Source organism: Pisolithus orientalis, assembly GCF_024613125.1.
Source record: "Pisolithus orientalis strain OTSU chromosome Unknown F5J12scaffold_6, whole genome shotgun sequence".
Classification (NCBI taxonomy): domain Eukaryota; kingdom Fungi; phylum Basidiomycota; class Agaricomycetes; order Boletales; family Pisolithaceae; genus Pisolithus; species Pisolithus orientalis.
In genome coordinates this window covers 46,510-69,943 of record NW_026260787.1, presented here as the reverse complement: position 1 = coordinate 69,943, position 23,434 = coordinate 46,510, and the positions used below count along the sequence as shown (strand labels likewise).

At 51.9% G+C, this 23,434-nt stretch overlaps 8 protein-coding genes across 8 annotated transcripts; 5 read left to right on the top strand and 3 right to left on the bottom strand.

The window, feature by feature from the left end:
• Positions 1-76: 76 nt before the first annotated feature.
• Positions 77-1,936, top strand: F5J12DRAFT_811980 (cyclic-AMP phosphodiesterase). Its single transcript, XM_051744867.1, has 6 exons — positions 77-507; positions 590-713; positions 787-936; positions 957-986; positions 1,052-1,653; positions 1,723-1,936. Exons 1-6 carry the CDS (start codon positions 210-212, stop codon positions 1,803-1,805), a joined length of 1,287 nt encoding a protein of 428 aa, XP_051602439.1. The 5' UTR covers positions 77-209; the 3' UTR covers positions 1,806-1,936.
• A 288-nt stretch (positions 1,937-2,224) lies between these two features.
• On the bottom strand, positions 2,225-5,421 carry F5J12DRAFT_904057 (WD40-repeat-containing domain protein; the record flags this gene model as incomplete). Its single annotated transcript, XM_051748475.1, has 11 exons — positions 2,225-2,490; positions 2,548-2,655; positions 2,698-2,852; positions 2,911-3,212; positions 3,286-3,406; positions 3,465-3,703; positions 3,735-3,782; positions 3,844-4,538; positions 4,599-4,707; positions 4,751-4,897; positions 5,029-5,421. 11 exons carry the CDS (start codon positions 5,419-5,421, stop codon positions 2,225-2,227), a joined length of 2,583 nt encoding a protein of 860 aa, XP_051602438.1.
• A 212-nt stretch (positions 5,422-5,633) lies between these two features.
• F5J12DRAFT_911191 (heterokaryon incompatibility protein-domain-containing protein) lies at positions 5,634-7,835 on the top strand (the record flags this gene model as incomplete). Its single annotated transcript, XM_051749036.1, has 4 exons — positions 5,634-6,269; positions 6,336-7,390; positions 7,487-7,699; positions 7,754-7,835. The coding sequence occupies 4 exons, from the start codon at positions 5,634-5,636 to the stop codon at positions 7,833-7,835; spliced, it is 1,986 nt and encodes a 661-aa protein (XP_051602437.1).
• A 57-nt stretch (positions 7,836-7,892) lies between these two features.
• On the top strand, positions 7,893-10,220 carry F5J12DRAFT_911190 (heterokaryon incompatibility protein-domain-containing protein; the record flags this gene model as incomplete). Its single annotated transcript, XM_051749035.1, has 1 exon — positions 7,893-10,220. The coding sequence occupies exon 1, from the start codon at positions 7,989-7,991 to the stop codon at positions 10,218-10,220; it is 2,232 nt and encodes a 743-aa protein (XP_051602436.1). The 5' UTR covers positions 7,893-7,988.
• Positions 10,221-10,532: 312 nt separating this feature from the next.
• Positions 10,533-11,199, bottom strand: F5J12DRAFT_811972 (uncharacterized protein). The gene has a single exon (XM_051744866.1). The coding sequence runs from the start codon at positions 11,130-11,132 to the stop codon at positions 10,599-10,601; it is 534 nt and encodes a 177-aa protein (XP_051602435.1). The 5' UTR covers positions 11,133-11,199; the 3' UTR covers positions 10,533-10,598.
• Positions 11,200-11,237: 38 nt separating this feature from the next.
• Positions 11,238-11,965, top strand: F5J12DRAFT_811967 (translation machinery associated TMA7). Its single transcript, XM_051744865.1, has 5 exons — positions 11,238-11,326; positions 11,430-11,529; positions 11,589-11,597; positions 11,653-11,683; positions 11,740-11,965. Exons 1-5 carry the CDS (start codon positions 11,291-11,293, stop codon positions 11,753-11,755), a joined length of 192 nt encoding a protein of 63 aa, XP_051602434.1. The 5' UTR covers positions 11,238-11,290; the 3' UTR covers positions 11,756-11,965.
• Positions 11,932-15,545, top strand: F5J12DRAFT_479183 (uncharacterized protein). Its single transcript, XM_051739623.1, has 12 exons — positions 11,932-12,011; positions 12,072-12,142; positions 12,193-12,668; positions 12,732-13,422; positions 13,476-13,576; positions 13,651-13,849; positions 13,914-13,971; positions 14,061-14,177; positions 14,270-14,353; positions 14,407-14,643; positions 14,696-14,996; positions 15,055-15,545. Coding segments are annotated over exons 2-12 (2,664 nt in total). The 5' UTR covers positions 11,932-12,011; positions 12,072-12,141; the 3' UTR covers positions 15,454-15,545.
• On the bottom strand, positions 15,505-23,382 carry F5J12DRAFT_919707 (Not1-domain-containing protein; the record flags this gene model as incomplete). The annotated part of the gene is made up of 16 exons (XM_051749249.1): positions 23,126-23,382; positions 22,483-23,066; positions 22,329-22,422; positions 22,196-22,288; positions 21,673-22,137; positions 21,420-21,620; positions 21,099-21,370; positions 19,400-21,047; positions 19,121-19,351; positions 18,918-19,070; positions 18,736-18,865; positions 17,980-18,685; positions 17,336-17,932; positions 16,560-17,287; positions 16,227-16,507; positions 15,505-15,648 (listed from the first exon to the last, which is right to left on the bottom strand). Exons 1-16 carry the CDS (start codon positions 23,237-23,239, stop codon positions 15,505-15,507), a joined length of 6,441 nt encoding a protein of 2,146 aa, XP_051602432.1. The 5' UTR covers positions 23,240-23,382.
• Positions 23,383-23,434: the final 52 nt, after the last annotated feature.

Genomic DNA, 23,434 nt, shown 5'->3' with positions numbered 1-23,434 from the left:
GACGTTGGCATAAAGAGTGGTATCATTGTGGAGGCAAAGACGGATTCCAAATTCATACGTTGACATGCTGTACTAGCTACTTAGAACAAGCACTGCATCTTTAATACCGCCAACTCGATAACAAGAATGGCTGCGAGATGTGACTCCTCGTCGTTCAATATAAAGTGTCTCGACAACCTAGCTGCCCATCAGTCAGAAGGCGTGCCTTGATGGAATATGGACACGCACTACTCCCGATATTACGCTACTGCAGGCGACACATATCTTGGCTCATAACCACATTTCAGAGAGGATTTTCTGCCCGGCCGATACCTGAATACCCCATGCCATTCTTCGACATTGTCGTCGTAGGTTCTGGCGGCGGCGTTGACGAGACTAACCTATCTGGGTACGTATATAGTATTGGATGTTTACTCGACTATTATTTCGCGCGTCTTGTCTTCCTCAGATATTTGCTGAAACCTTGCGACACATCTTGGGATGATGGCATTATTGCACTGGAAGCAGGTCCGTGATATCGCCGTCGTCGTCTGTAACAACTCAAACGCTGACGCTGACACACTGACGCCTGCGGCGCGCGTGTCTGAAGGCTCAGGACACGGAGCGCTCGCACATATCTTGAAACGGAATCCGAGCCTCTTCGGTCAAGCCATTGCAAATGGGGATGATCCCTCGAAGAGAGCCACACCCTTCGCAATATACTCCAACGTTCAGTAAGCACCGTCCCTCCCTTGCTGCTGCAAGAACGATATCCATGTTGGCTTATTGCTGTATTGCCGATCGGAGGTGTTTCCTGATCACGCATGCGCATCTTGACCACATAAGCAGCCTCGTTTTGTCCGCGGGTACTATGGGTGGTGGCAGAAAGTACATATATGGGTCTCCACAGACGCTCAAAGATCTCGAGACCATTTTCTCCGGCAGAATATGGCCCAAGTTAGCTAGCTATGACGAAGACGACCCTTATTTCGGCTAATCTATCGCGCGTCAGTCTTAGACACTTCTTCCTGAGCGTCTGAGCATTTCTAAAATAACACTCCCCACCTGATAGCTTGAACGCTGATGGCAAGTACAAGAGCGTTTCCCAAGACGTCTCAGTGCGCAACATGACTGTCAGTCACGGGGAAAGTGACTCAGGCGGGGTGTACGAGAGCTCGTGCTTCTTCGTCAAGCACATTCCTAGTCAGCACGAATTCATCTTCTTCGGAGATGTCGAACCCGACAGCATTTCCTTGAAACCCAGGAATGTCGACGTCTGGCGTGCAGCCGCACCCAAGATCCCACACCACCTGTCTGCCATATTCATCGAATGCTCGTATCCGGCAGGTCGGCCCACCGAGACCCTTTATGGCCATCTGAGCCCCGACCATTTGGTTCAGGAGATGCTGAATCTTGCCGCAGAGGTCGTTCTTGCACGTAGTTCTTCAAAGAAAAGGGGCGTCCGAGTCCGGAAGAGGCAGAAGAGAGATATGACATCGCCAGAAGTCCTTTACGGTGCACTCGGTGGCCTTAGAGTATTTCTCACGCACTGCAAGGAGACGTTTTCATCGGACCGCCCAATAAACCACCTCATTAGAGATCAGTGTAGAGACTTGCTCAAGCCACACAACCTTGGCGTAGAGATTCTTACAGCGGACCAGGGAATGAAGATTGGTGAGTTTCTGTGCACTTGGCTCACTCACCCATCAGAGACGCTTCTAACCGACTTCCTTAGTTATCTAGGGAGAGCCGGGTTTATCTTTTCTTGTGAATTATTATTGGTCACGTCATTCGCCTTCGGTCAACGTATATACCGTGTGTCATAGTTCACCACTTATTAGTTGTAGCCTTACCACAACTTCCCGATCTTCGATCTTCGACATCTCCTACTTACTTAGGACTGTGTATGTACATGTAGAGCTTTTTCTTGGGACTCAGATCATGATCGTGAACCGCTGGCATGTTCGCCCAGCTACGTTAGATACAAGAGCATTGCAAGGTCATGACAGTAACGTAGGGCCATTAACTACTAAGGCGAGCGGAAACAATTAAGAAAGAGGGTACAGAAGACAGAGTAACAGGATATGTGGGAGATGATAACCAGTTGCGCTGTGGTCTACCAGGTGCAGCAAAGGAGGAAATTCGTCCTGATCTATGGTTCCATACCCAACAAGCCTAAAACACACATATCCAGGAATTAAGTAGATCGATCCAAGTCCCCGGTAGCAAGCTTGCGAGCCGTAAATCACGACGACGCGTAGAGCTTGACGACACCATCCGCGCCTGCACTTGCCATGACAGGCAGGGAGGGGTGGAACTCGACGTCTAGTGCGCCTTCCTTTGCTTTTTCTCTGTGTGACGTTATTTCTTGTGCACACGTTCGCGAGCCCAACAAGTCCCAGAAACGTATTGAACAATCGTGTGACCCAGAGACGAGTGCGAACCCTGCCACGTCGATAGACAGCGATGTCACGCCGTCTAAGTGCGCAGGCATATTGTATGTGCATTGACCTGCCCCACGGGTGTTAGGGATGGGTAGGTCACTGTGGAATCAATGTCTGAGCGTACCAGTTATGATATCGAAGATCCGGATGAACTTGTCCTCGTGAGCGGTAATAAGTAAGGGCATCGTTGGATGTGAGACTATCTTATTGACTTGAGTCGCCACCGTGCCATCTGCGAAAACGATCAAGTATCAGTCAGCTTGTACTTGTGGACTGAATATGACCAACCATATGTCATGTTCCGTAGGCAGCCGTGAGACCTCCTTCCCGGTCTCGATTTCGAATATTTTCACGACTGCATTTTGGTATGCTACAGCAACGTTCTTTAACTCCGTTTTGATGGCCTCGACAGAGGTAGGCGCCTGGGTTCTCTTTGTCATCTTCACCTTCGTCGTCTTCCCTATCCAATCCGTGGTATCCCCATGACAATCGGAGAGCACCTCCGCCAGGTACACCGACATCCCAAACCTTGACGGTACCTTCTGCACCACAGCTTATGAGGGTACTTTCGTCTCGTACAAGGGCAAGGTCCCAAACAGCGTCAGTATGCCCAATTAGTTCACCTCGCGCAGTGGTGGAGTCATAAGGTGCGTAAGTCGTATGTGAGGGTGAGGGGAGTGACCACACTCGTATACTAGAGTCGAGAGACGCGCTGTAGATGAGATGGCATGTCGGCGAGTGTACAAGGCACGTGATCCCAGCAGAGTGGCCGCGAAGAGTGAGCTGAGGCTCACTTTCAGTCGTAGGACGAACACTAATGACGCAGTGAATAAAGGATGAAAGGAGCAATTAGGTGACGTACACAGATGAAGTCAAGCCGGCAACGTCCATCCGCCAGATTTTCACAGTGCCAGTCGTCTCCGCCAGTTGCCAGGCAGAGCTCAGTCGGGTGGAAAGCTAACGCACGCACGGCGTCCAAGTGACTGAAAACGAACCTGGTGTCAGCGCTTACCCATGCGAAGACGGCGGACAGGAGCAAACCTTCTCAAAGTCCTCTTAGGTTTCCATAACTTGGTGCCCTCACCTTCACCTTCCTCAACACCAACGCTGACACTCTCGGATTCATCCTCCTCTTCGCCCTCTTCTGGCTCATCCTCTTCACTGTCATGCCATCGCCTCGCCTGCTCTTGGTATGACGAGCGAAGCTTCTCACGCCAGTTACTGTCAGGGCGGAAAATGGCTGTCAGTTGTTTCGGTTGTTGTCCGTCCTCAACGGAAGGCTCAGTGGCTGGGGCGCCATCCTGCTGTAACAGGTGACGGTGACGGCTGCATTTGTGACCGCTGGGGCTGCGACGGCGGCTGTACTGTGGTGGGGGGGCTGATTATCTTGTGATTGCAGGGCTTGCTGCTGCTGCTGTACCGGCTGTTGCTGGTTCTGATACAGTCCCACACCAGCGGGAGAAAGCGGACTCCCTCGCTCCAAAGAACCCGTGGAAGCAGGCGTACTTGCCTGATTAGAAGGAAGGGTTATGCCATTGCTGACACCAGGTGCACCACCCATGACTGGGAACTCCTTGCCCGGCAAGCCGCCCGTAGTACTGCATATCCCTTGTCCTACGGCGTTGGTTTCCGGAAGCTGTTTCTTTGGCCGACCATTATAGATCGACTCAAAGAACCCCTGTGTTTGTCCAGGTTGTGGAAGAGCAGATGCCTGGGGACCGTTGATACCAGGTCCTGCACTGACACTGACACTAGGAGCACCAGCACTGGTATTAACATTGACACCACCCGCTGAACCAGGGTTCAAGATTGACGGAGTGGGTCCAATGGCAGGGTTTGGGTTAGTGATAAGTGGACGGTTTGGGAGAGGGTTCATTGCCTGCGGGGAAGTAAGGTAGGAGATTTCCTGTAGGCATTGCTTGAGGTATTCGCGGCTGCGAGCGCGAGACTTGGGGTCGCGCCCTGGAGGTGGTTTAGTACCGATTGTGGCGGCGGCCACGCTGGACGTCTGTACACCAGTGGTACTTGGGAGCGGGGGATTCCCCGACCACGAGGGCTGGCGAGCAGGACCAGGACCTACACTGTTCGCTCCACGCTCCGGTGGTAAAGAGGAGTCTTACAAGAAAGACCATTTTAGCATTTGCGAGGCGGTGGATGAGGTGGAACGAGGCACACCTTCGCTCCGCGGCGAGCTTCCGCTACTGCCGTCTTTTACATCTTCTTTTAAACTTTGCTGAAAGGCACTTGGCTTGGACGGCATCGTTGTAGACGGTTGTCCAAGTTGCTTTGAGCTGTTGCGCCATCGGGATTGTGACGAGGACCACAACCTTTAGAATCGAGGTGGGCAAGCTTGAAATGAAAAGCGCGTACCGTTCCATACGCAACGCGTATTCCAGCATCTTGATGCGACGCATGAGGTCGAGCTTTACATTTTCAAATGACCGGCGTTCTCCCTCGAGGAGGGCAATGCGAGCCTAAAGGGGTGAAATATAAGCCCAAGGAGCCCCCATACAAGCAGCGATGCAGTCGATGACCGTGTCGTCAGACCGCCGGGGAGATACGTAGTGCAGAAAAATAATAAAAGACGAGTGTGCCAAGTGCTCACCCTCATTTCAGCCCTCTCAATTTCCCACTCGTTTCTGTCGCGCTCGTAGCGACGCCATTCCGTCTGTAAGAAGTGGAGTACGCTGGACAGAGTGTAATCCTGGCCGTTTTGTGGGGGCGGAGGTGGAATGCTCTGGCCCTGTTGTGCAAGAGGACCCTGTTGCTGCTGTTGCTGAGGTGGGCCCGCATTCGCCTGCGGGTTCGGTGGCGGTTGGAGTGCACTCAGCATGGGGATCCGAATGGTTGTCGTCTGCTGTGGGTGGTGAATGTTGGGCGGTGGGTTTGGATGTGAGGGTTGTGCTGAGGCAGCAGTGCTGGTGCTGCTGGAGTGGTATGACGGCTGCTGCTGCTGAGACGGTCTGACGTTGGAGGCGAGACGGGACGTCGTCAACATTGCAAACAAAAACAACGCTCTTCACACACCAACCACTGGGGAAAGAAGACGAAGAAGAGAGAAAAAAAGAGTATATACAGGTCTTTTAATCACTTTCACACTTTGCATTCGAAAGAAAACTTTATTGTACAACAAAGACGCGTAACGTGTTCTACGCAAGGCCCTGGGATCCCCTCGTAGACGACCGCCCTGAATGACACCGTCCCTAACTGATGGGAGAGCCCTCAAGAGTGCTCCAAGGACTAGGACAGCGCATTCAGCAGGCTGTATCCTCGTTGAAAGCGGATCATCACACCAAAGGATCCTCGTCGACACTCTGCGCAACTTGTGCTGCGTTGGATATCAAACAGATCCTTCGCGATGGTCTCCGCGAAGAAGACAAGGTCTGCCTTGGCTCACTCCTAGATATCATGGATAAGAGCGATCGCTGTGGCCTGTGTTCCCTTGTCTCCGATCTCATACGGCGACGTTGGCGTCTTCACGACTTCCCTAACGCAGATCTTCGGAATGTCATCTGCCATCTGTCTTCGCCCGAGTTCGCCAAAGCTGGCCCCCGAGGCGGAAAATCATGCCATCGTCTTTACATACATCCTTCGCGCCGTCTACCGGATATACAAAGACAACTGGTGGCTGCTGAAGCGGCACTTCATCTGGATATCCAATTGTTAGAAGAAGACTCTCGCAAGCTGTCGAGATCAAGGGATTTCCACGGTCGCAGGCTAAAGGAAGAGGTTGACATTAGTCTGGTCAAGAAGTGGATCAAACGCTGTGAATTAGAGCACGATTGCGAGTCTGTTTGGTGGAGACGGAGTGACGACTGTCTTCCCGACTTTGTCAGGATGATAGACGTAACGAAGATGGCCTTGGTCTCCGCATCTCCGGATTGCCGCTACGTAGCTCTTAGCTACGTCTAGGGAGGTCCCGGGGATTACTACTGGACGACAACGAAGAATATAAATACCCGGGGCCACCCGACTGGACTTGACGCGGGCATTCTCCCAGCAACCATCCGGGACGCAATCCGTCTTACTCGCCGAATCGGCAAGTGGTACCTATGGATCGATGCGTTATGCATCCTTCAAGACAGTCCAGCAGACAAGGGTGCCCAGATTTGCATCATGGACTTGATTTATAGCAGGGCTACAATCACCATCTTCACCGCCAGCGGAAATGGTGTTCGTGACGACCTACCAGGCATTTCATCGGGTTCCCGGACAATAACCCAACATATTAAATGCGTCCAAGGACTCCATCTTGCAATACCGCTTCCACCACTTTCGGAAGCACTGAACGAGTCCATTTGGAACACGCAAGGCTGGGCTTTTCAAGAAATTCTCCTTTCACGCCGTCGCTTGGTCTTTACCAGACACCAGATGTATTTTGAATGTGTAAAAACCGTCTGGTGTGAAGATGTCGTTGGAGAGAGCAAGACTTTGTCGTCTACTCCCATGTTTCGGACGGCAGTGCACCTTCCCGAATATCCCCAAGCCAGTCCCATGAACGTCAGGAACTACACCGACGCTGTGGGACGATACTCGCAGCGCCGCCTGACCGTCGAATCGGACATCATCGCCGCAATAACTGCGTTCCTAAATGTCGTGGTCATAAGGGAGCCTGCTGGGGGTGATCCTAAGAAATCGTTCCGGTTTGGAATGTGGATAAGGTACCTGGATAACTCCTTGTTGTGGCAGCCCAGCCTGCGCGAAGCTCTCGCGCGCCGCACGGTAGCAGACGGTAACCACACGCGATGGCCGTCTTGGGCATGGACAGGTTGGAAAGGTGCTGTTCAGTACGGAGGCGAGTCGCTGATGCTGTATGGCTTTGACTTCGCAATGCCTGCTACTTCTAACGAATCGCTTGTTACCGCCTGGCACATGGTTGACGAAGATGGGAGGGTCGTTCAACTGGATGCTAAAATGATCTTAGCAAGTTGGATCGCAGATCGAACAAATCCTCAGATGTATGCACGGTGCGACAACTATGTGAGTGATCTGAAACTGGAATGTTCACCGCCACCAGGGACGTTGATCTTTCGCACTCGCTGCGCGCACTTCTAAGTGATCAGGGTGGACGATGATGTTGCAAATGCGGACGAAGCCGCAGCTCACGTTATTTTTCACATCGTCCCGGTCGATCCAGCACCACAGAGTAATGCTGGGCGCATCATCCTGCCTGCTTCGGTAGTATCCCCGACAATTTTCGAGTTCATCGTGCATTCACGTGGTGAGGGGATTCACGGCATCTATGACGAGCTTACGTGGGGGAAAAGGTACTCCGGGTGTGCTTTGCATGTAATGGTAGTGTAAAGGACACACAATGACTCTCGTGTTAGGGAACGAGTTGGGATAGGTGTCACTGTCGAATCGGCATGGATGAAGGGCCATGGGGAGGAGTGTGTTGTATTGCTTGCGTAGAAATTTACCCCTGTTGTACTTAGTAAGACGCATAGCGTGTTCTATGCAAGCGGTAAGGCCCTGTCAACCCCCTCGCGGATGACCACTGGGACCGCCCTGAATGACACCATTCCTAAGTGATGGCAGTGCCTTCAAGAGACCACCTGGTACTCCATGCTTCAAAGACTAGGACAACGCCTGCAGCAGGCTATACCCTCTCTAAATGCAAATCATCACATCCAAGGCATAGCTACACCCACATCGACACTCTGCACAACTTGTGCTGCGTTGGATATCAAACAGATCCTTCGCGATGGTCTCTCCGAGGGAGATAAGGTCTCCCTTGGCCTGCTCCTAGACATCATGGATAAGAGCGATCGCTGTGGCCTGTGTTCCCTTGTTTCTGATCTCATTCGGCGACGCTGGCGTCTTCACAACTTCCCTGATGCAGATCTTCAGAATATCAAGCTTTATCTGTCTTCGCGCGAATTCGTCGAGCCTGTCGTCCCAGATCCCCAAGGCAGAAAAACGTGCCATCGTCTCTACATACATCCTTCACACCGTTTACCGGATATACAAAGACAACTGATAACTACTGGAGCGGCACTTCATCTGGATATCCAACTGTTAGAAGAAGACTACCGCAAACTATCGAGATCGAGGGATCTTCATGGTCGCAGACTAGAGGAAAACATTGACGTCGGTCTGATCAAGAAGTGGATCAAAAATTGTGAAACAGATCATGACTGCGAGTCTGTGTGGTGGAGACCTAGCGACGAGCGTCTCCCCGACTTTGTTAGGATGATAGATGTAACGAAGATGGCGCTGGTTCCTGCATCTCCAGATTGCCGCTACGTAGCTCTTAGCTACGTCTGGGGAGGTCCCGGGGATTACTACTGGACGACAACGGAGAACATAAAGACCCGGATCCATCCTGCAGGACTAGACGCGGGCATTCTCCCAGCGACGATCCGGGACGCGATCCATCTTACTCGCCAGATCGGCGAGCGGTACCTATGGATCGATGCGTTGTGCATCCTTCAAGACAGTCCAACGGACAAGGGTGCCCAGATTTGCATCATGGACCTGATTTATAGCAGGGCTGCGTTCACTATCTTCGCTGCCAGTGGAATGAGCGTGCGCGATGGTCTGTCAGGCATTCTACCGGGCTCCCGGTCAGTAACCCAACACATTGAATGTGTTCAGGGACTTCATCTCGCAATACCGCTTCCATCACTTTCGGAGGCACTGGCCGAGTCCAACTGGAACACGCGAGGCTGGACTTTTCAAGAAATTCTCCTCTCACGTCGTCGCTTGGTCTTCACCAAACACCAGATGTACTTTGAATGTACAAAAGATGTCTGGTGTGAAGATGTCGTTGCAGAGAGCAAGGTTTTGTCTTCCAGTCGTCCTCTGTACATTTCAGGCACAAGCATATCTCTTCCCAAACCCGACTATCCCGGAGCCAGTTACATGACAGTGACGGACTACGCCACCGCCGTGGCAGGATACTCGCAGCGGCGCCTGACTGTCGAATCAGACATTATTGCTGCCATAACTGCGTTGCTAAATGTCTTGACCAGAAACTGCGAGCCTGCCGGAAGTGATCCTAAGAAAGCATTTCAATTCGGGATGTGGATAAGGTACCTGGACGCCTCCTTACTGTGGCAGCCCAGTCTTCGCGAAGTCCTCGTGCGCCGCACGGTACCAGATGGCAATCAACCGTTATGGCCGTCTTGGGCATGGGCAGGTTGGAAAGGTGCTGTCCAGTACGGAAACGAATCGCAGATGTTGGATGGCTATGACTCCGACGTGCATGCACGTCCTGACGAGTCGCTTGTTACAGCCTGGTACATGGTTGACGAAGATCGGAGCATCATTCGACTGGACGTCGAGCCAATCTTAGCAAATTGGACCCCACCCGTGAATGCGGAGCCAACAAACCCCCAGATGTACGCACGATCGGAGAACTATGCGAGTGATCTGGAACTGGAATTTTCACCGTCACCGGGGACTTTGATCTTTCGTACTCGCCGTGCGCACTTCCAGGTGGTCAAGGTGGACGACGGTGTTGTAAATACGGATGCATCCGCCGCTCACGCTGTTTTTCACATCGTTCCGGTCGATCCAGCACGCCAAAGTAATGCCGGGCGCATCATCCTGCCTGCTTCGGTAGCATCCCCGGCGACTTTTGAGTTCGTTGTACTTTCACGTTGCGATGGAATTCGCGGTATGTGGGACGAGCTTACGTGGGGAGAAAGGTATTATGGGTGTGTGTTGCATGTAATGGCGGTGCAGGAGACACCCAATGATTCTCGGGTAAGGGAACGCGTTGGGGTGGGCGTTGTCGTCGAGTCGGCATGGATGAAGAGCCATGCGGAGGAGTGTGTTGTATTACTCGCATAGAAATTTAACCCGGCAGTGCCCCACTGTTGACTGCTGCACTTAGTTCTCTACCTTTAAGTAGTTATATCTACCGCACGTATTTTCGTGGACACCTTTACGTCGGGGGAGGGACACCCTGTGGACCGGTGTTAAATTCAAACAGGGCGTCATCATAAGCAGACGTCAGAGCTGCAAACTTTGCTTTGGCGGAGGCTAGCACACGCATTCTTTCGACAACTGCATCGTGCACGGTAAACACTATCGCATTACAGACACCTGAAAGAAAACTCTTACTTTTAGTGTCGGACTGCCCGCCGTAGATACTCCTTAGCCGTGTGTCTGCCCGAAAAATCACACTGGAATCCTTATCAGAAACAGCCGCTTGTATTGGAGTTAAACCTACGCTTCGTCAACCACCCCTTGGGCGGCCAGCGCACTTAGGACATCTTCCCAGTTTATAGGGGAAAGCCTATTCTGCATGCTTGCAACCGTGGCAGGCCTGAGATCGGCCAGGACGTTCAAAACGTGAACTAACAGTGCTCCAGCGTGCGCGACGAGTAGGTGAGCGGTGGACGGATGCAGTTCGTCGATTTCAGGATCGTCTGCGTCCTCATGTTCTTCTGCGGCTGATTCTTCCTTGAACTCCTCGCGTCCGTCGCCCAATTGGTGTATGACCAGTTCACCAAGGGTCTCCACCTCATCGTCCAACCTCCATTCTGGGACAGGGAAGTCTGGGAGAGGCCATCGAGTCCATGTGTCTCTGTCTGCGGCCCCCTTGCTACCTTCTGGCTGTCTTTGCTGAGCTGCGTTCTGGAGCAGATGGGTTGTTAAATCGAGGGTTCTATTTGTTCTCAGGGCTCTAATGAGGTTTGTGTATTCTGTTAGCTCTGCATGAAGGGGTGCAGCGACGGCGGCGCGTTTCTTGGCCATCATCGTCCCATTGACGACTGTCGCAGACTATTTTGACACCAAAGGCGTGTCCTTAAATGGGTTCTCTCGAGTAAAATTGGGTTTTTTGCACAGATCCCATCAAAAGTTTATCTAATACAGACTGGGTCACTGCAGAACTTGAAGCGTATCATCTCCCAACAATGTCGCGCCAAGGTGGAAAAATGAAGCCTCTAAAGGTGCATGGACGACTTTCACTGTACTGGTTGACGGAATTTTAACTCGGATTATAATAAAATTGCTTGCCCACCCGCTGTTCTTTTTTTTCGCGCCGACATTTAGCAACCCAAGAAGGACAGGAAGGAGGAGGACGAAGACGATAAGGCTTTGAAAGAAAGGAAGAAGGCAGAAGAGGCTGCGTTGAAGGCTGCACGAGAAAAAGGTACGCTTGGCCCCCTGACGATTGCCTCTTAGAAATTCACCTCACTTCATACCTCGCAGCTGTCAAAGGTATGTATGGATTGCTATTCGTGCACCAATGGCCCACGGACATCGCGATCGGCAGGTGGTCCGCCCCCATCAGGTGGAATCAAGAAGTGCGTGCAATCCTCTCATCATTGCGAGAATACTGGTCCTGACGACACCTGCGCAGATCAGGGAAGAAGTGATCAGAGGCATGCGTGTATGTCATCGCATTATACCCTGCCGCGAGGTGGACTGGCATGGGTACGGGTTTGCGATCGTTGCATGTATCTTCCGTTGCTGTACGATGTGTGTTATACATTGGGTTGTCGTTCCGTCATGGTTGTGAGACGGCCGATAGTAGTTTGTTTGATATGGTGAAGTCGCCCACCATCTTCACACCCAACGACGATGAGTACGGATCACCGTGGCTGGCACGCCGAGTTGGACCGGCAGTGGGATGTACGCTTTCCTCGCCGGTTTGAGACGTTTCTGACGCTGACGGAGGTCGTTGTCGAGCAGGTTCTTGGGCCATTCCCCGTCCACGCTCGCGAACAGCACTTCCTGTCCCCAGCATACCCTCTAGACTGAAAGTACTTTCTTCCCCGCCGTCACCCGGACTGCCTAACAAGTTAATCTGCAGTGTCCCTCCCGATCCCACCTGCTTCTGATTCAAATTCGACGTATCCATCTTCGTTGCCTCCCTCCGCTGGCGTTTCGTGGACGCGAACTACAGCTGATCATCGTGGAAAGATTCTCGTCTCGTACCCATCTGTACCCTGGGAGCAGATACGTGCAACAGAGGGTTGGGCAGGCTACCAACACGTCAGTGTCCTCAGGGGTTGGTTGACTGTCTACCCCCCACCCGGTACCTGTATCCCCGAGGGTGGTCACTTCGACCCATTCCTCCGCGTGGACCTCCTTCGCGGCGCGTTCTTCACCGTTCTCCCGCCTCCTACATCTGTGGAACGAAAGGAACATATACCTGAATGGCATATGGGTAACGTGTATGCGATGTCAAGGGTACCAACGCAACTGGTGAAGCTGCCTGCTTCGCCTAGGGCAAACATGGGCGAGGAGGGGACGAAGTATGAAGTGATAATTTGCGGAGCATATGAGGTATCTGTCTTGTCCCGTTTCAGCCGTTTGGTGCTAACCCATCTGCATCGTCGTCACTCAAAGAATCGTTTGTTCGGGGATCCAAGTACATACAAGTCCCCATATCCGATTCTAGACATCATAGTCTCCGTCGAACTAGAATTTCCTTCTGCACTGCTCCAATCCTTGGGTCCTCCGTCCTACTGCCTGTCAACGCTTCCTCTTCAACATTCACCGGAACACTCCATCACACCTCACATTGTCGCCGGAAAGCCCTTCGGCGAGGCCATCGGAATCGGCGTACGATCAATCGACTTTGGCGAATCGGGGTGGTGGACTGTCACAGATGCTCGATTGCTCACCAGCACCAGTGTCGGTTCCCTTACTTTGACGCTCCTGGAGCCCATCCGGATAGCCCCCACCCAGACACGCATTGTTCCCCTTCGCATAACCTTGCTCGACAATGAGTACATTTCAGAGAAGGTGACGGAACTCGTTGTCGAGCTTACATGTTTGCGCTCTGACCATGCGGTTCATACGTCGGAAACAACGCATGCCAAGGAAGTTGTGCTGAGTGTGACCGTCCCACTCGATCATATTCGCCTCTGGACACAGAACAATTACACACCAATTCGTGCTACCTACTTCTTTGCACGATCCATGGTAACAGCATTCGCCCTCGTCCCCCCCAAATTTCCGTTTGCAAAACCAAACTGTGATGGATATGGAGATAATGGGTCCGAATGTGCGGGGAACGAACCAATACTCGCTCTACGTACGTCAATGGTTGGTCCAGCGTTGTTGCACGGTGATAGAACTGCATGATAGACGGAGCTAGCGTAGACATCCTTGCCCAACCTTGGTGGCCCGATTCGCTGCCACGACAGAAGCATGCGTGGATTGTCATGCCTCAGGGAAGAACCGAGTGGGTGAGTCGATGCCAGACATTACAATAATTTAATGGTCGTTTACCACTTCCATACGTGCACCACCTTGATGTCAGGGCTTAGACTGGCACGGACACTCGGCAACCGACGCGTTCTCAGCTGTAACGGCACTCTCGCGCATTCTCGCTTGCGGTCCTTTTGAGTGGAGAAATCGGGGGTTCAATGCTGACACGCGTGTCGTGCTCGTTGGTCATTCTAATGGTGGCCAGGGTGCATGGTACATCGCAGCGAGATGGCCTGATCGAGTGTGTGGAGGTAGGCACCCGGTTTATTTCTCTTTCTTTTCACCGCTTACCGATACGTCTGGACGAAAATAAAGTGATCCCAGCTGCGGGGTACATCAAGTCTCAGGCATACGTACCATGGAACATGAGTAGGTGCGTGCTAGTTCATGCCGCGGCCTCCGTCCCTTGCTTTCTCTTTTTACTTTGGAGATAGTAGATTGACCGTATGCTGCGCCTCGCAGGTTCTCTCACTTCGCCGATCCCTTCCTTCGCGCCGTGCTCGAAACGTCACTCACACCTGACGATAACGACCTCTTTCTGTCGAACCTTGTGGGAACACCTATATTGGCATTGCATGGGTAGGTCTCACACCTTCAGTGGGTTATCCGCACCGTTTTTCTCTTACCTCAATCGATATATTGGTCCGAATCAAATTCGTGCCCGTCTCTAGAGGCGATGATGACAATGTTCCACCGTGGCATACTCGCGAGTTAGTGGGGGTACTGAAGACTTGGAACCGGGATGCAGACATTACGTTCGTGCCTATCTATCCATGACACAGAAGTGGGCCACTTAATTCATTCACAGCCACTACGAAGATCCCGGTCGTCCACACTGGTATCCAGAGATGTTAAAAAGCAACCGTGTGCAGGCTTTCCTGGATAGGCTATACTCACCCTCCCCTGAACCGCCGCTTAATCATAACTCAGACAACAATTCTACATCAGCGAGAAGGCAAGACCGCTTTACCCTCACGGTTTCCATCCCGCACGAGAGCGGTCCGATGTGTGGTTGGCGAATCTGCGCTTTGAGTACACCCGGACTGTGAGGATCATTCTTGCCATTGCCTTGCGCATGTGATAGCTTACCCATGCAGCCTGGCTCGTTTGGAGGTGTCGCCTACACGATCAGACGGGCGCATATTAGTACGAACAACTAACGTGTCTATCTTTTCGCTTGATCTGCAGGCATGGCTCGATGCGCGTCGTAGAAACTTAGGATTCACAGAGAGTGGTGAAGGTAATGGGGGCAGGGAGGTCAGGAAATGGCATGTTGTCTTCATCCTTGATGTAGACGGGGACGAACTGGCGGTAGAAATGGAGGATGATGCAGGCGGGACTATATTGTTTGCAAGGGACAGGCCGTCATCGGATAATGAAAGTCGGTCGATGTGGAAGGTATACCAGTCCGAGCTTGCCCTCCAGCTTGTCTAACGGACTCATCTTGGCAACCCAGATCCTTCCGGAGGGAACCCACGATCCGGTCACACCTCAGCCCCGTCAGCGTCTCCAAGCAATATTATCTAGCACTGCTCCATTGACATTGCTTGTCCCGTCTTTCTCACTCCCACATGAGCTATCAGCAGCCCTCCGCATTTCGTATGCATTACGTTTATACCATTCCCTCGACGCCCAGATAATATCATTACAAGAGCTCAACTCGTTTGCCGACGTCGGCGAGGGTAATCTGGTTGTGATCGGATGCGCCAAGGAATCCACTCGTGCAGGCCTGGCTCGAACGGGCGGGAAGCGCCTGGAAGTTCAAGGACGGTTCCTGGTGCTTCAGCGAAAGGCGGAGATTCAGCAGACCGTCGTCAGGTATGCCTCTTCTTATTCCTTAGCACGTACGGTTTGATATATATGACCGCATCGGCACGCGCAGCGATACTGTTTCTCCAACCGCATCCTACCAATCCCACAGCGACGTCGCTTTTCCTGGAATATACAGATATAATTGGCCTTGAACGTGCCGTCCGCCTTTTCCCGATTCGTACGGGGGTGCTTTCTCCAGATTGGATTGTGGTGGGTGGACGGGCGGATGAGGTCGGTGCTGCAGGCGTCGAGGGTGCAGGGTACGCATATTTGTTTCTTCATTCCTGTATCAAATAGCTAACTGACGGCCATCTTTCGCATGGGTAAAATCATATCAGCGTTTATGCATACTCCTATCGTGACCACTGGGCCTGTAACGAGCAAGTGTCCTGGTTCGACTAGGTGTAGTCCGCTATTACTTATCTACATACCATCGTGGAGAATAAAAGGGCGTGTGCATTTTCATCAACATGAGACAATATCTGAACATGTACCACATGGAAAAGGAAAGGAACGTGAACTTAGCATTGATGCGATACGGCGCACGATCAATGCTGAAGCGCTGACATGTTACACCTGATTCAACACATAGGTAGGCGGGGGAAGTTGTTACAATACAGTGAGTGCAGGGGGAAAAAAGAGCCGGTAAAATAGAATAGGAGGAAAAGACCCAAAGTAACACACAGATCTGTACGAGCAGATAGCAAGCAACGGAAAGCAGAGAGCGGAAGTCTAAGGATTAGTAGATGGACCTCGCAATCTAACAGACGCAACTGTGAGCACCGCGGACTCGGTCAGGAAAGATGATCCACGTACACTTTCGAGAAGCATGGTGACTTCAGGAGCAACACGGATGAACTCCTTGGTCCAGAAGTCGTATTTCGGGTTCCTCAGTAATTCGATGAACGTAGCCAAGGCACCCCAGGGGTGAGGACGGTGGACGACAAAGCGTTCCAGGAGAACTCGGGTCATGACTTCACGGAAACGGTCATCTTTGACTTCAAGGAACAGGTGGAGGAGTAGAGACGAGAACCAGTGGGTATGTGCATTGGGATATCGCAAGTGAAGTACCAAGGAACTCAAGAGGTGGTGTTGTCCTGCGATGCAATCAGAAAACTCGTTCGTCTGGTCTGACAAATGTAAACTTACCTTCGATGTCTAAATTAGTGGCCAAATAATGTAGAGCAATAACGCCGGGGTCGGTGGGGTTGAAAACAGGAGATCCGCTTCTCGATTTTGCCTGTGCGACCGACGACACTCCAATGTACATAACCACAGAGCCGAGAAGAGACAGGTTGTATGTTTCCGTGGAACCTTCCGCAACTGTTGAGGACTTCAAGCGCTCTTTTAGGGAAACCAGGAATGCGGGAGTGCCGCGGTTGAAGAGGTATTGGTCCAAACCACTTTTCAGTTCAGGACTTTTCAACCCCGAAGCAAAGTCAGACAAAATGGGTGGTATACGGCCCATCTCGGGGATCGAGTCAAATTTGACGCTGCGAAGGTGAGGGTCGGGGAGTACGATGGACAAGGGAAAGGCGCTCAGAATGATGTTTCGGGGCTGGACGCAACGGTACGGGATGACGTCGCATAAGCTGAAGTAGTATCCACTGAGGAATTCGGGGAAGTCATGAAGCAGAACTAGGAGGAGACGAAGGGTGCCCCTGTACAAGTCTCTGGCAGCCAGTTGGAGATCAGCTTCCTTCAAGAATGGTGCCAAAAACTTGAGGAGGGAGAGTAGTAACTTGTGGAATGCGGACCAGCCCTCACGATTTTCGGCGAGTAGGAGTTTGGGCATGAAATGCCTGTGTGAAATAAGGCTCAACCAGGAAAATGCAAATCCTGGGAAGTACATGGGTTGCAGGGAGCTGAAGGTGTCACTGATAACTGGGTCAGCCACTGTGATTGGTTCGACAGCATAATCCTACCTAATGGCAACCAATAAATGGAAGTATGCGCTACCAAGATGAACCTCCATAGAGTGCAGATCATTGACGAGGCTGGAGAAGAACCTGAAGAAAGGCTTTTGCTGGAAAACAGCACCTTGCTCCTCGTGCATGTTAGCCAGAACCAACACAACAATCGACAAGATCTTCGTTAAGTAGTGAACCTTCGCCTGGTCGTTGTTAACGCCACTTGCATCCCCGTGATACTTGATAATGTAGACGATGAGCCTGGACAGGGCGTCAAGTGCTTGGAAGGCATAATCAAACTCTCCAGAGGATATGCATTTGAGGTAGCTGTTGATACCAGCCTCAAGGCAAACACGGAAGAAAAACGAGGACACATCTTCAACCTTGAGGATGCCTTGTTTTGTCAGCTGTGTAATGTACGGGACAAACGCCTTCTCCGAGGAGTGTGAACGCTGGAAGATAGTGACCCATTGCTGGAACCACATGAACAGTTTCTCTCTCAACTGTTCGGTTTCCGGTTTCACTGATGGTTGGCGCACAGCAGGGACCTCCGGAGCTTCCGACGGGCTAGGTCGCCTAACGCCGCGAAGATCGTCCAGAAGCCGATTGACGCTACATGATGTCAGACAAAAAGAAATCACTAAGCGAACTGTACGCACTCCTCGTTGGCCTTGTCAGCTTGGACGAGTTGGCCAAGGACCTCAATGGTGTAGGTCAGCTGGTTTTGCGAGACCACCGGGGGGTCGCTGGACAAACACTCCCGAACAAGACCAGCAGCGAAAGTCTGCAGGCTCGGGCGAGGATCCTGAAACAAACTCTTCGCTAATTGCTGGTCCTGCAGAGAAACGTTCATGAGACCGCTACGGAGTAGTGTGACTGTCACTGGGATGTTTAGTTTCCTTTCGTCCTCGGCGTACAAGAGCCACGTGATGGCCTCTTTAGCAACATCTTCGAACGCGCGGCACAGCTGATCAAGAAGCGTCACGTAAATCTCCCTCCCGAGCTGCGAAGACGTCTTGTAGAGAAGCTGGACGATCTTTTGCGACATCAATAAAGGAGTTCGATGACGATCCGCCGGTTCCACAGCGATATATAAGACTTGACGTAACAAGTGGCGGATATCGTGGTTAGATGGCAAGGCTGAAATTGAAGGAATCGGTAGCTGAGCAATCAAACTCTCCAAGTCCCTGACAGCGATCGTGAAGCGATCCATCGCTTCCTGGTGGGTCATGGGTGCATGCTGACCAAGAGTTTGCTCAGGTGTAGGGGACGCGGCGTAGACGGTAGGTACATGTTCTGCTCGAGAGTATGTCATGGAAGAGGTGGGTCGGCTCATTGTTGTTGTCCGACGTTTTGGATCGAGGGCTGAGAAATGATGAGCTTGATCGGCAAGCCTCGGCGAAAAGAAAACTCACCGAAGTCTTCGTAGACAGCAAATTGGTGGGGTAATAGACCAGTTGGCTTTATGCGCAGAGGGTCCGGAAGAGCACCAGAGAAATTAGTCATAGGGGCAGTTGGGTCCCAGAAGGTCTGTCCACCGCGGAGCTGGAAGAGGAAGTGAGCATGGGTGACAACGGGAGAATGTAACACAGCATACCTCTCGGTGACGCCGCCGCAGCTCGTATGAGGCCGCAAAGATTTCGTCAACATCAGTTACAGCACGCTCCATTGCAGCTTTTTCAATGGCGGAGAAAGCAACTTCAGCATTATCTGTCACCAAAACGGAGAGAACTTGATCAGAGACAACTTGCTGCACGGACCGTCAGCCACGTTTGTACCCGAGGAAACACGCCAACTCACTTCAGTGAAACCGTGATCCAGAAGAGCGGTCCGTAAGTGTCCAGCCAAATTACTTTTCAAGGGATCCTTGCAAGTGACCAAAGCAAGGCTTCCAGCAAGCTTCTGGGCCATTAAATGCCCAGCCTTCCTCAATCTGTCCTCGCTGACTTCTGTCGCAAAGTCCTTCCCGACAAGTTCGCGAGTGGATATTCCAGCTATAGTCACCGAACGCTCAACAACTGGGAGAATGATCTAGGATGCGTCAGAAAATAATTAACATCGTAAAAAAAAAGGTAATACCTCGCGAACAGCGCGGTCGACCGCCATCTGAACGGCTCGTTTGAAAGCCGAGTTACCATGGAAGGGGGTAAGCTGAGGATTGATGATGATGCTGGAAGCCAAAGTGTTGAGGATCGACTCTACATGCGATCCCATGGCTCGCTGGGACTCAGCTGAGCCAGCATGCACGAGGGATACGACCTGCGAATCACCCGGAACGGCGGCTGAATCGAATCCATTCATCGGCACAGACTCCATCTCGTTGACGTATTCGTGTAATCCAACGGCAGGTGCTGTGTCGCCCGTAGGACAATTTCGCAGAATGGTTGTTGCCTCGATCGTGCTCAAATCAATATCGAGGCCCTTGCACAACACCTCGATCTCGAACTTGAGATTTAATTTCAAGTCGGCGAAGTGATAGAGCTCTGCAAGCAAGCTGATGATTGCCATGAGCCATGGGCTTGGAGGCTTGAAGACTTTGGATTTTGAACACGGTTCCAAAGTCTTGCAAACAAACGGAATGGCAACAATGAGGCGGCCGCTCTCATAACCTTCGAGAAGAAGGTCTTTGAAGGAGATGTTTTTATGACGAATCGGTTTGCCACGAGCGAGTGTGATACTCCCCAGCCAAGACCCCAAATTCTTAAGGATAAGACGCTCAGAAGTGACCTGCATCGTCTTTTCGCTATTAAGGACCGCGGCAGACTTGACCAACGTCTCGTGAAGGATAAGCTTGGACAACTTCTGCCTGTCAAGAGCATCGAGGAAGCGGAGATAGAGTTGATGGTTATTGGGCTCTGCGCTGATTCGCTGATCAACCAAGTAATTGGCAAACCACCACGCGAAATCGTCCTCGAAGTGGCCTTTCATTTCGGTGACTTTTGCCTCAAAATTGCTCGGTGCCAAATTATTGACGATAAACAGAATTTTGTCTGACACCTCTTCAGAAGGCTTCGCCATCTCACCCTCCAGTTTGTCCGGTTGGATGGCATTAAACACAGGAACAGGTTCAGCTGCGAGGCCAGCTGACAGCCCTCGCATATCAGCCGTAGTCCGGGAGCCGTCCGTTCCTGCTGCAAGGGCGCGATGAATCGTGGAAGTCAGGTCAGGGCGAGCCTCCATGAGATGAGGAATCCGAAGTAATGCCTGGCAAAGGGGCTGCCACTCGGCGAGTCGGCTTTCAAACCGTGCAAGGGCTTGGAGACCAAACTTGAAGAGGTTGGTCTCCGGGGGACAAGTGAGGGCATCGACGACGTAACGGATGGCAATGCCTAAAGGAATGAAATCGACCAAATCGTGATAGATGATGGAGCCAAACATATAGGCAGTCATGGCGAGTTCGCGCGGAGGGTAGTAAGACTGGAAAAACCTGTACTCGTCAAAAAGGAAATGGAGCATGCATGAGAAGATCTCGTGGTCACGAGGGTCGGCTGAGGCTTTGCTTCGCTGAAGTAAAGCAATAACGTCGTCAATGGTCGTTTGTTCATCATACATTTGTTTATAAATAGCGTCAACTTCAGACTCAATTTCCGCGCTGTAGCTGATGACTGTGAATCCTGGTTCAGCATCTACTCCAGGCGCAAGGTTCATGAGGCGAGGGTGGATTTGCAAACAGGAGTTTCGGACTTCTAAGCAATAATCGAGATCCTCTCGAGGCATTTTTGCAGAGCTAAGAAGGAAAGTCAACAATGGGATGGGTTGTGTCTGCTGTTTCACCTACTTATTGCGAAGGATGCGCAGGAAGATGGCTACCGTCTGAGGGCTCAACGACATCGTACGGCTGTCCACAGGGGGGTCTGAGACCCGTGACACCTTCTCACTCTCCATTTTGACCTCCAAGAAAACAATCATGGAGTGAAGGAACTCCGAACCATGGCTCGCAACATTATCCGCAAGCCACTTGTCCAAGTTCAAATATTCTCGACGAGAGGCAAGCGCAGCAACATCCAGAGCGAACGTAAACGGACGCACTTCCAACAGATTTTCCAGTATCTACTGTGGGTTTAGCGGGCTGTCAAGCGCCATCGATAAAGTTCCTCACCTTCAAATCTTGGGCGACATCCAGAATCCTCGTGATGTTGAGCGGGCTTTCCTCATAAAAGTCACGGAAGGCGTCCGTAAGGTAACTTGGTTCAATCTGCCACAGGCGCATGAAAACCAGTTGGTGGTTGGGGTGACCAGCCAGGAACATAGCCAACAGCTTGCGAGAGTACTCGAGTCGGATGTCGTTCCAATTTGAGTCCTGGAGATCGTCTCACCACAAGCTCTACTGCAAAGAACGACCAACAACTTACCGGCACCTGTAACAAACCCATATGAACCAGTTCTGCACTAATTTTCAAAGCTTTATCGAGCATTTCTCGCACTTGTGTACGGATGTCAGGGTTATCGGAGTCAGCGAGTCGCACGAGAACCTCGAATAAGTCCAAGGAATTCCAGGTATGCCCCTGGACATTGGCTGCAAGGGACTTGATGGTAGGACTTGCTGTGGCCACGTCATCCACGGTAACTATTCGCCGGCCAGGAAGGGTCACAAAGTTGAACGTGTCGGCAGGGAGAGATAGCAATGCGTCGAGCAACTTCAACTGATACAGCGAGTTTTTCCATGTGCCCCAGAACCCGACCACCGCGTGAGGCTCTACATCACGGGGACAGTTCAGCAAGATGGCAATAAGCAACTTCAATGTGGCAGTGTCGACTCCAAGGCGATCTGGCAGGTCGAAGACTTTAATGACGTTAGGCCAGGTGATGTTGACATGCTGGACACAATGTGAGCAATTCCAGAAACCATGTCTCGACGAAGGAAGGGGGACTTACGAAGCTGCCCAGCGCCCTAACTAGCGCACCAACATCACACAGCGCGGCACCCTCCGCAGCCAAACGCGCCAAACTGGATATAATCTCCACGACCTGGTTGTCGCGAGGGGGATTCGCATCCGATACCCCAAACCGGACGAGAAGGGCGCGGACAGTATCTGCAGTCACTGGTGATGTCGGGTCCAAGTTGGATCAGAGTTTGGACGAGAGATGTCCCAGGCGGTAAACTGGGGGGAAAAAGGAACCATAAGCACTGAAAGGCAGTACAGTACGAATCCCATGCCTACCTCAAGTTGGGGAACAAGCGTTGTAAGATAGGAGCCACAATCTCCGGACCATACTTTGCTTGCGCCGCCGCTATAAGCGCCTGTCGCTGGTTAGCATCCAACACAGGAATTTCCGAGGTAGGATCGGTCAACAGATTGGACATGAGTTTAGCGACCTGCTGAGGAGAGAGATCGGCGTGGTCAAATGAGGGATGTTGGCAGAGGGACAAGACGGCATTCTCGAAGTCGAGGCGGATAAGAGTTGTGGCCTGCGAAGCGAGCTCCTTTCTCGTGGAAGTAGACGCTATCGACGAGGCTAGGACTAGGCGCTCCAAGGGACGGAGGGAGACACGATCTACGAATCGCAAGAGATCGAAATGCCTGAACGCATCCCCTTCGCCCTTGTCTATCGCCTCCCGAAAACGGTCCGCAAGAAAAGGGTCACGAGCGAGGCGCTGAGTTTCTTGGACAAGGAGTCGAAAGGTTAGGGTAGAAGATGGATCGAATGGGGAGGGTGACACGGCAGAGGCTAGCCGACCCTGCGAGTGTACGATGAGCCGACGAATGAAATGGAGGTAAGTGTCAAGGCCGTGTTGCTCGGACAGCTGAAGACAAAGTCGGTGAGCGCAACTGCAAAGCACCAGGGAAGAAAATACGAGTGTACCGAACGAATCTCGAGCTGATTCCTCTCGAAGTTGTCCTCGGTCAGGGTCGAGAGGAGGAAGACGATTTGGGCTTTGACGATCGTATGTATGTTGGCGTTTGGAGGGTTATCCATCGCGGAGGACCTTTGGAGAGTCTCCGGACGTCGGTTTAGGGTTGCACCAGCCGACGCCGTTTTGTGCACGGGCAAATGAGTTCCAACTAGAAAACCACGTAGGCCGGTCAAAACACCAGCCTCTGGCCTGCTGCAGTCAATTGCCAAGTTCGCTGGTCTGGACATGCCCACGCCTGCACTTTCGGACTCCGCTTC

What these genes read in the sequence shown, in the direction of transcription:
- F5J12DRAFT_811980 (XM_051744867.1), top strand. Translation starts at nt 210, where the DNA reads ATGGAATATGGACACGCACTACTCCCGATATTACGCTACTGCAGGCGA. An exon ending in CATTATTGCACTGGAAGCAG is followed by an intron (nt 508 to 589) that starts GTCCGTGATATC and finishes GCGTGTCTGAAG; the next exon opens with GCTCAGGACACGGAGCGCTC. An exon ending in TTTCGGCTAATCTATCGCGC is followed by an intron (nt 987 to 1,051) that starts GTCAGTCTTAGA and finishes CCCACCTGATAG; the next exon opens with CTTGAACGCTGATGGCAAGT.
- F5J12DRAFT_811972 (XM_051744866.1), bottom strand. Translation starts at nt 11,132, where the DNA reads ATGATGGCCAAGAAACGCGCCGCCGTCGCTGCACCCCTTCATGCAGAG.
- F5J12DRAFT_811967 (XM_051744865.1), top strand. Translation starts at nt 11,291, where the DNA reads ATGTCGCGCCAAGGTGGAAAAATGAAGCCTCTAAAG. An exon ending in GAAAAATGAAGCCTCTAAAG is followed by an intron (nt 11,327 to 11,429) that starts GTGCATGGACGA and finishes GCCGACATTTAG; the next exon opens with CAACCCAAGAAGGACAGGAA.
- F5J12DRAFT_479183 (XM_051739623.1), top strand. An exon ending in CTCAGGGAAGAACCGAGTGG is followed by an intron (nt 13,577 to 13,650) that starts GTGAGTCGATGC and finishes CCTTGATGTCAG; the next exon opens with GGCTTAGACTGGCACGGACA. An exon ending in GCCTGATCGAGTGTGTGGAG is followed by an intron (nt 13,850 to 13,913) that starts GTAGGCACCCGG and finishes ACGAAAATAAAG; the next exon opens with TGATCCCAGCTGCGGGGTAC.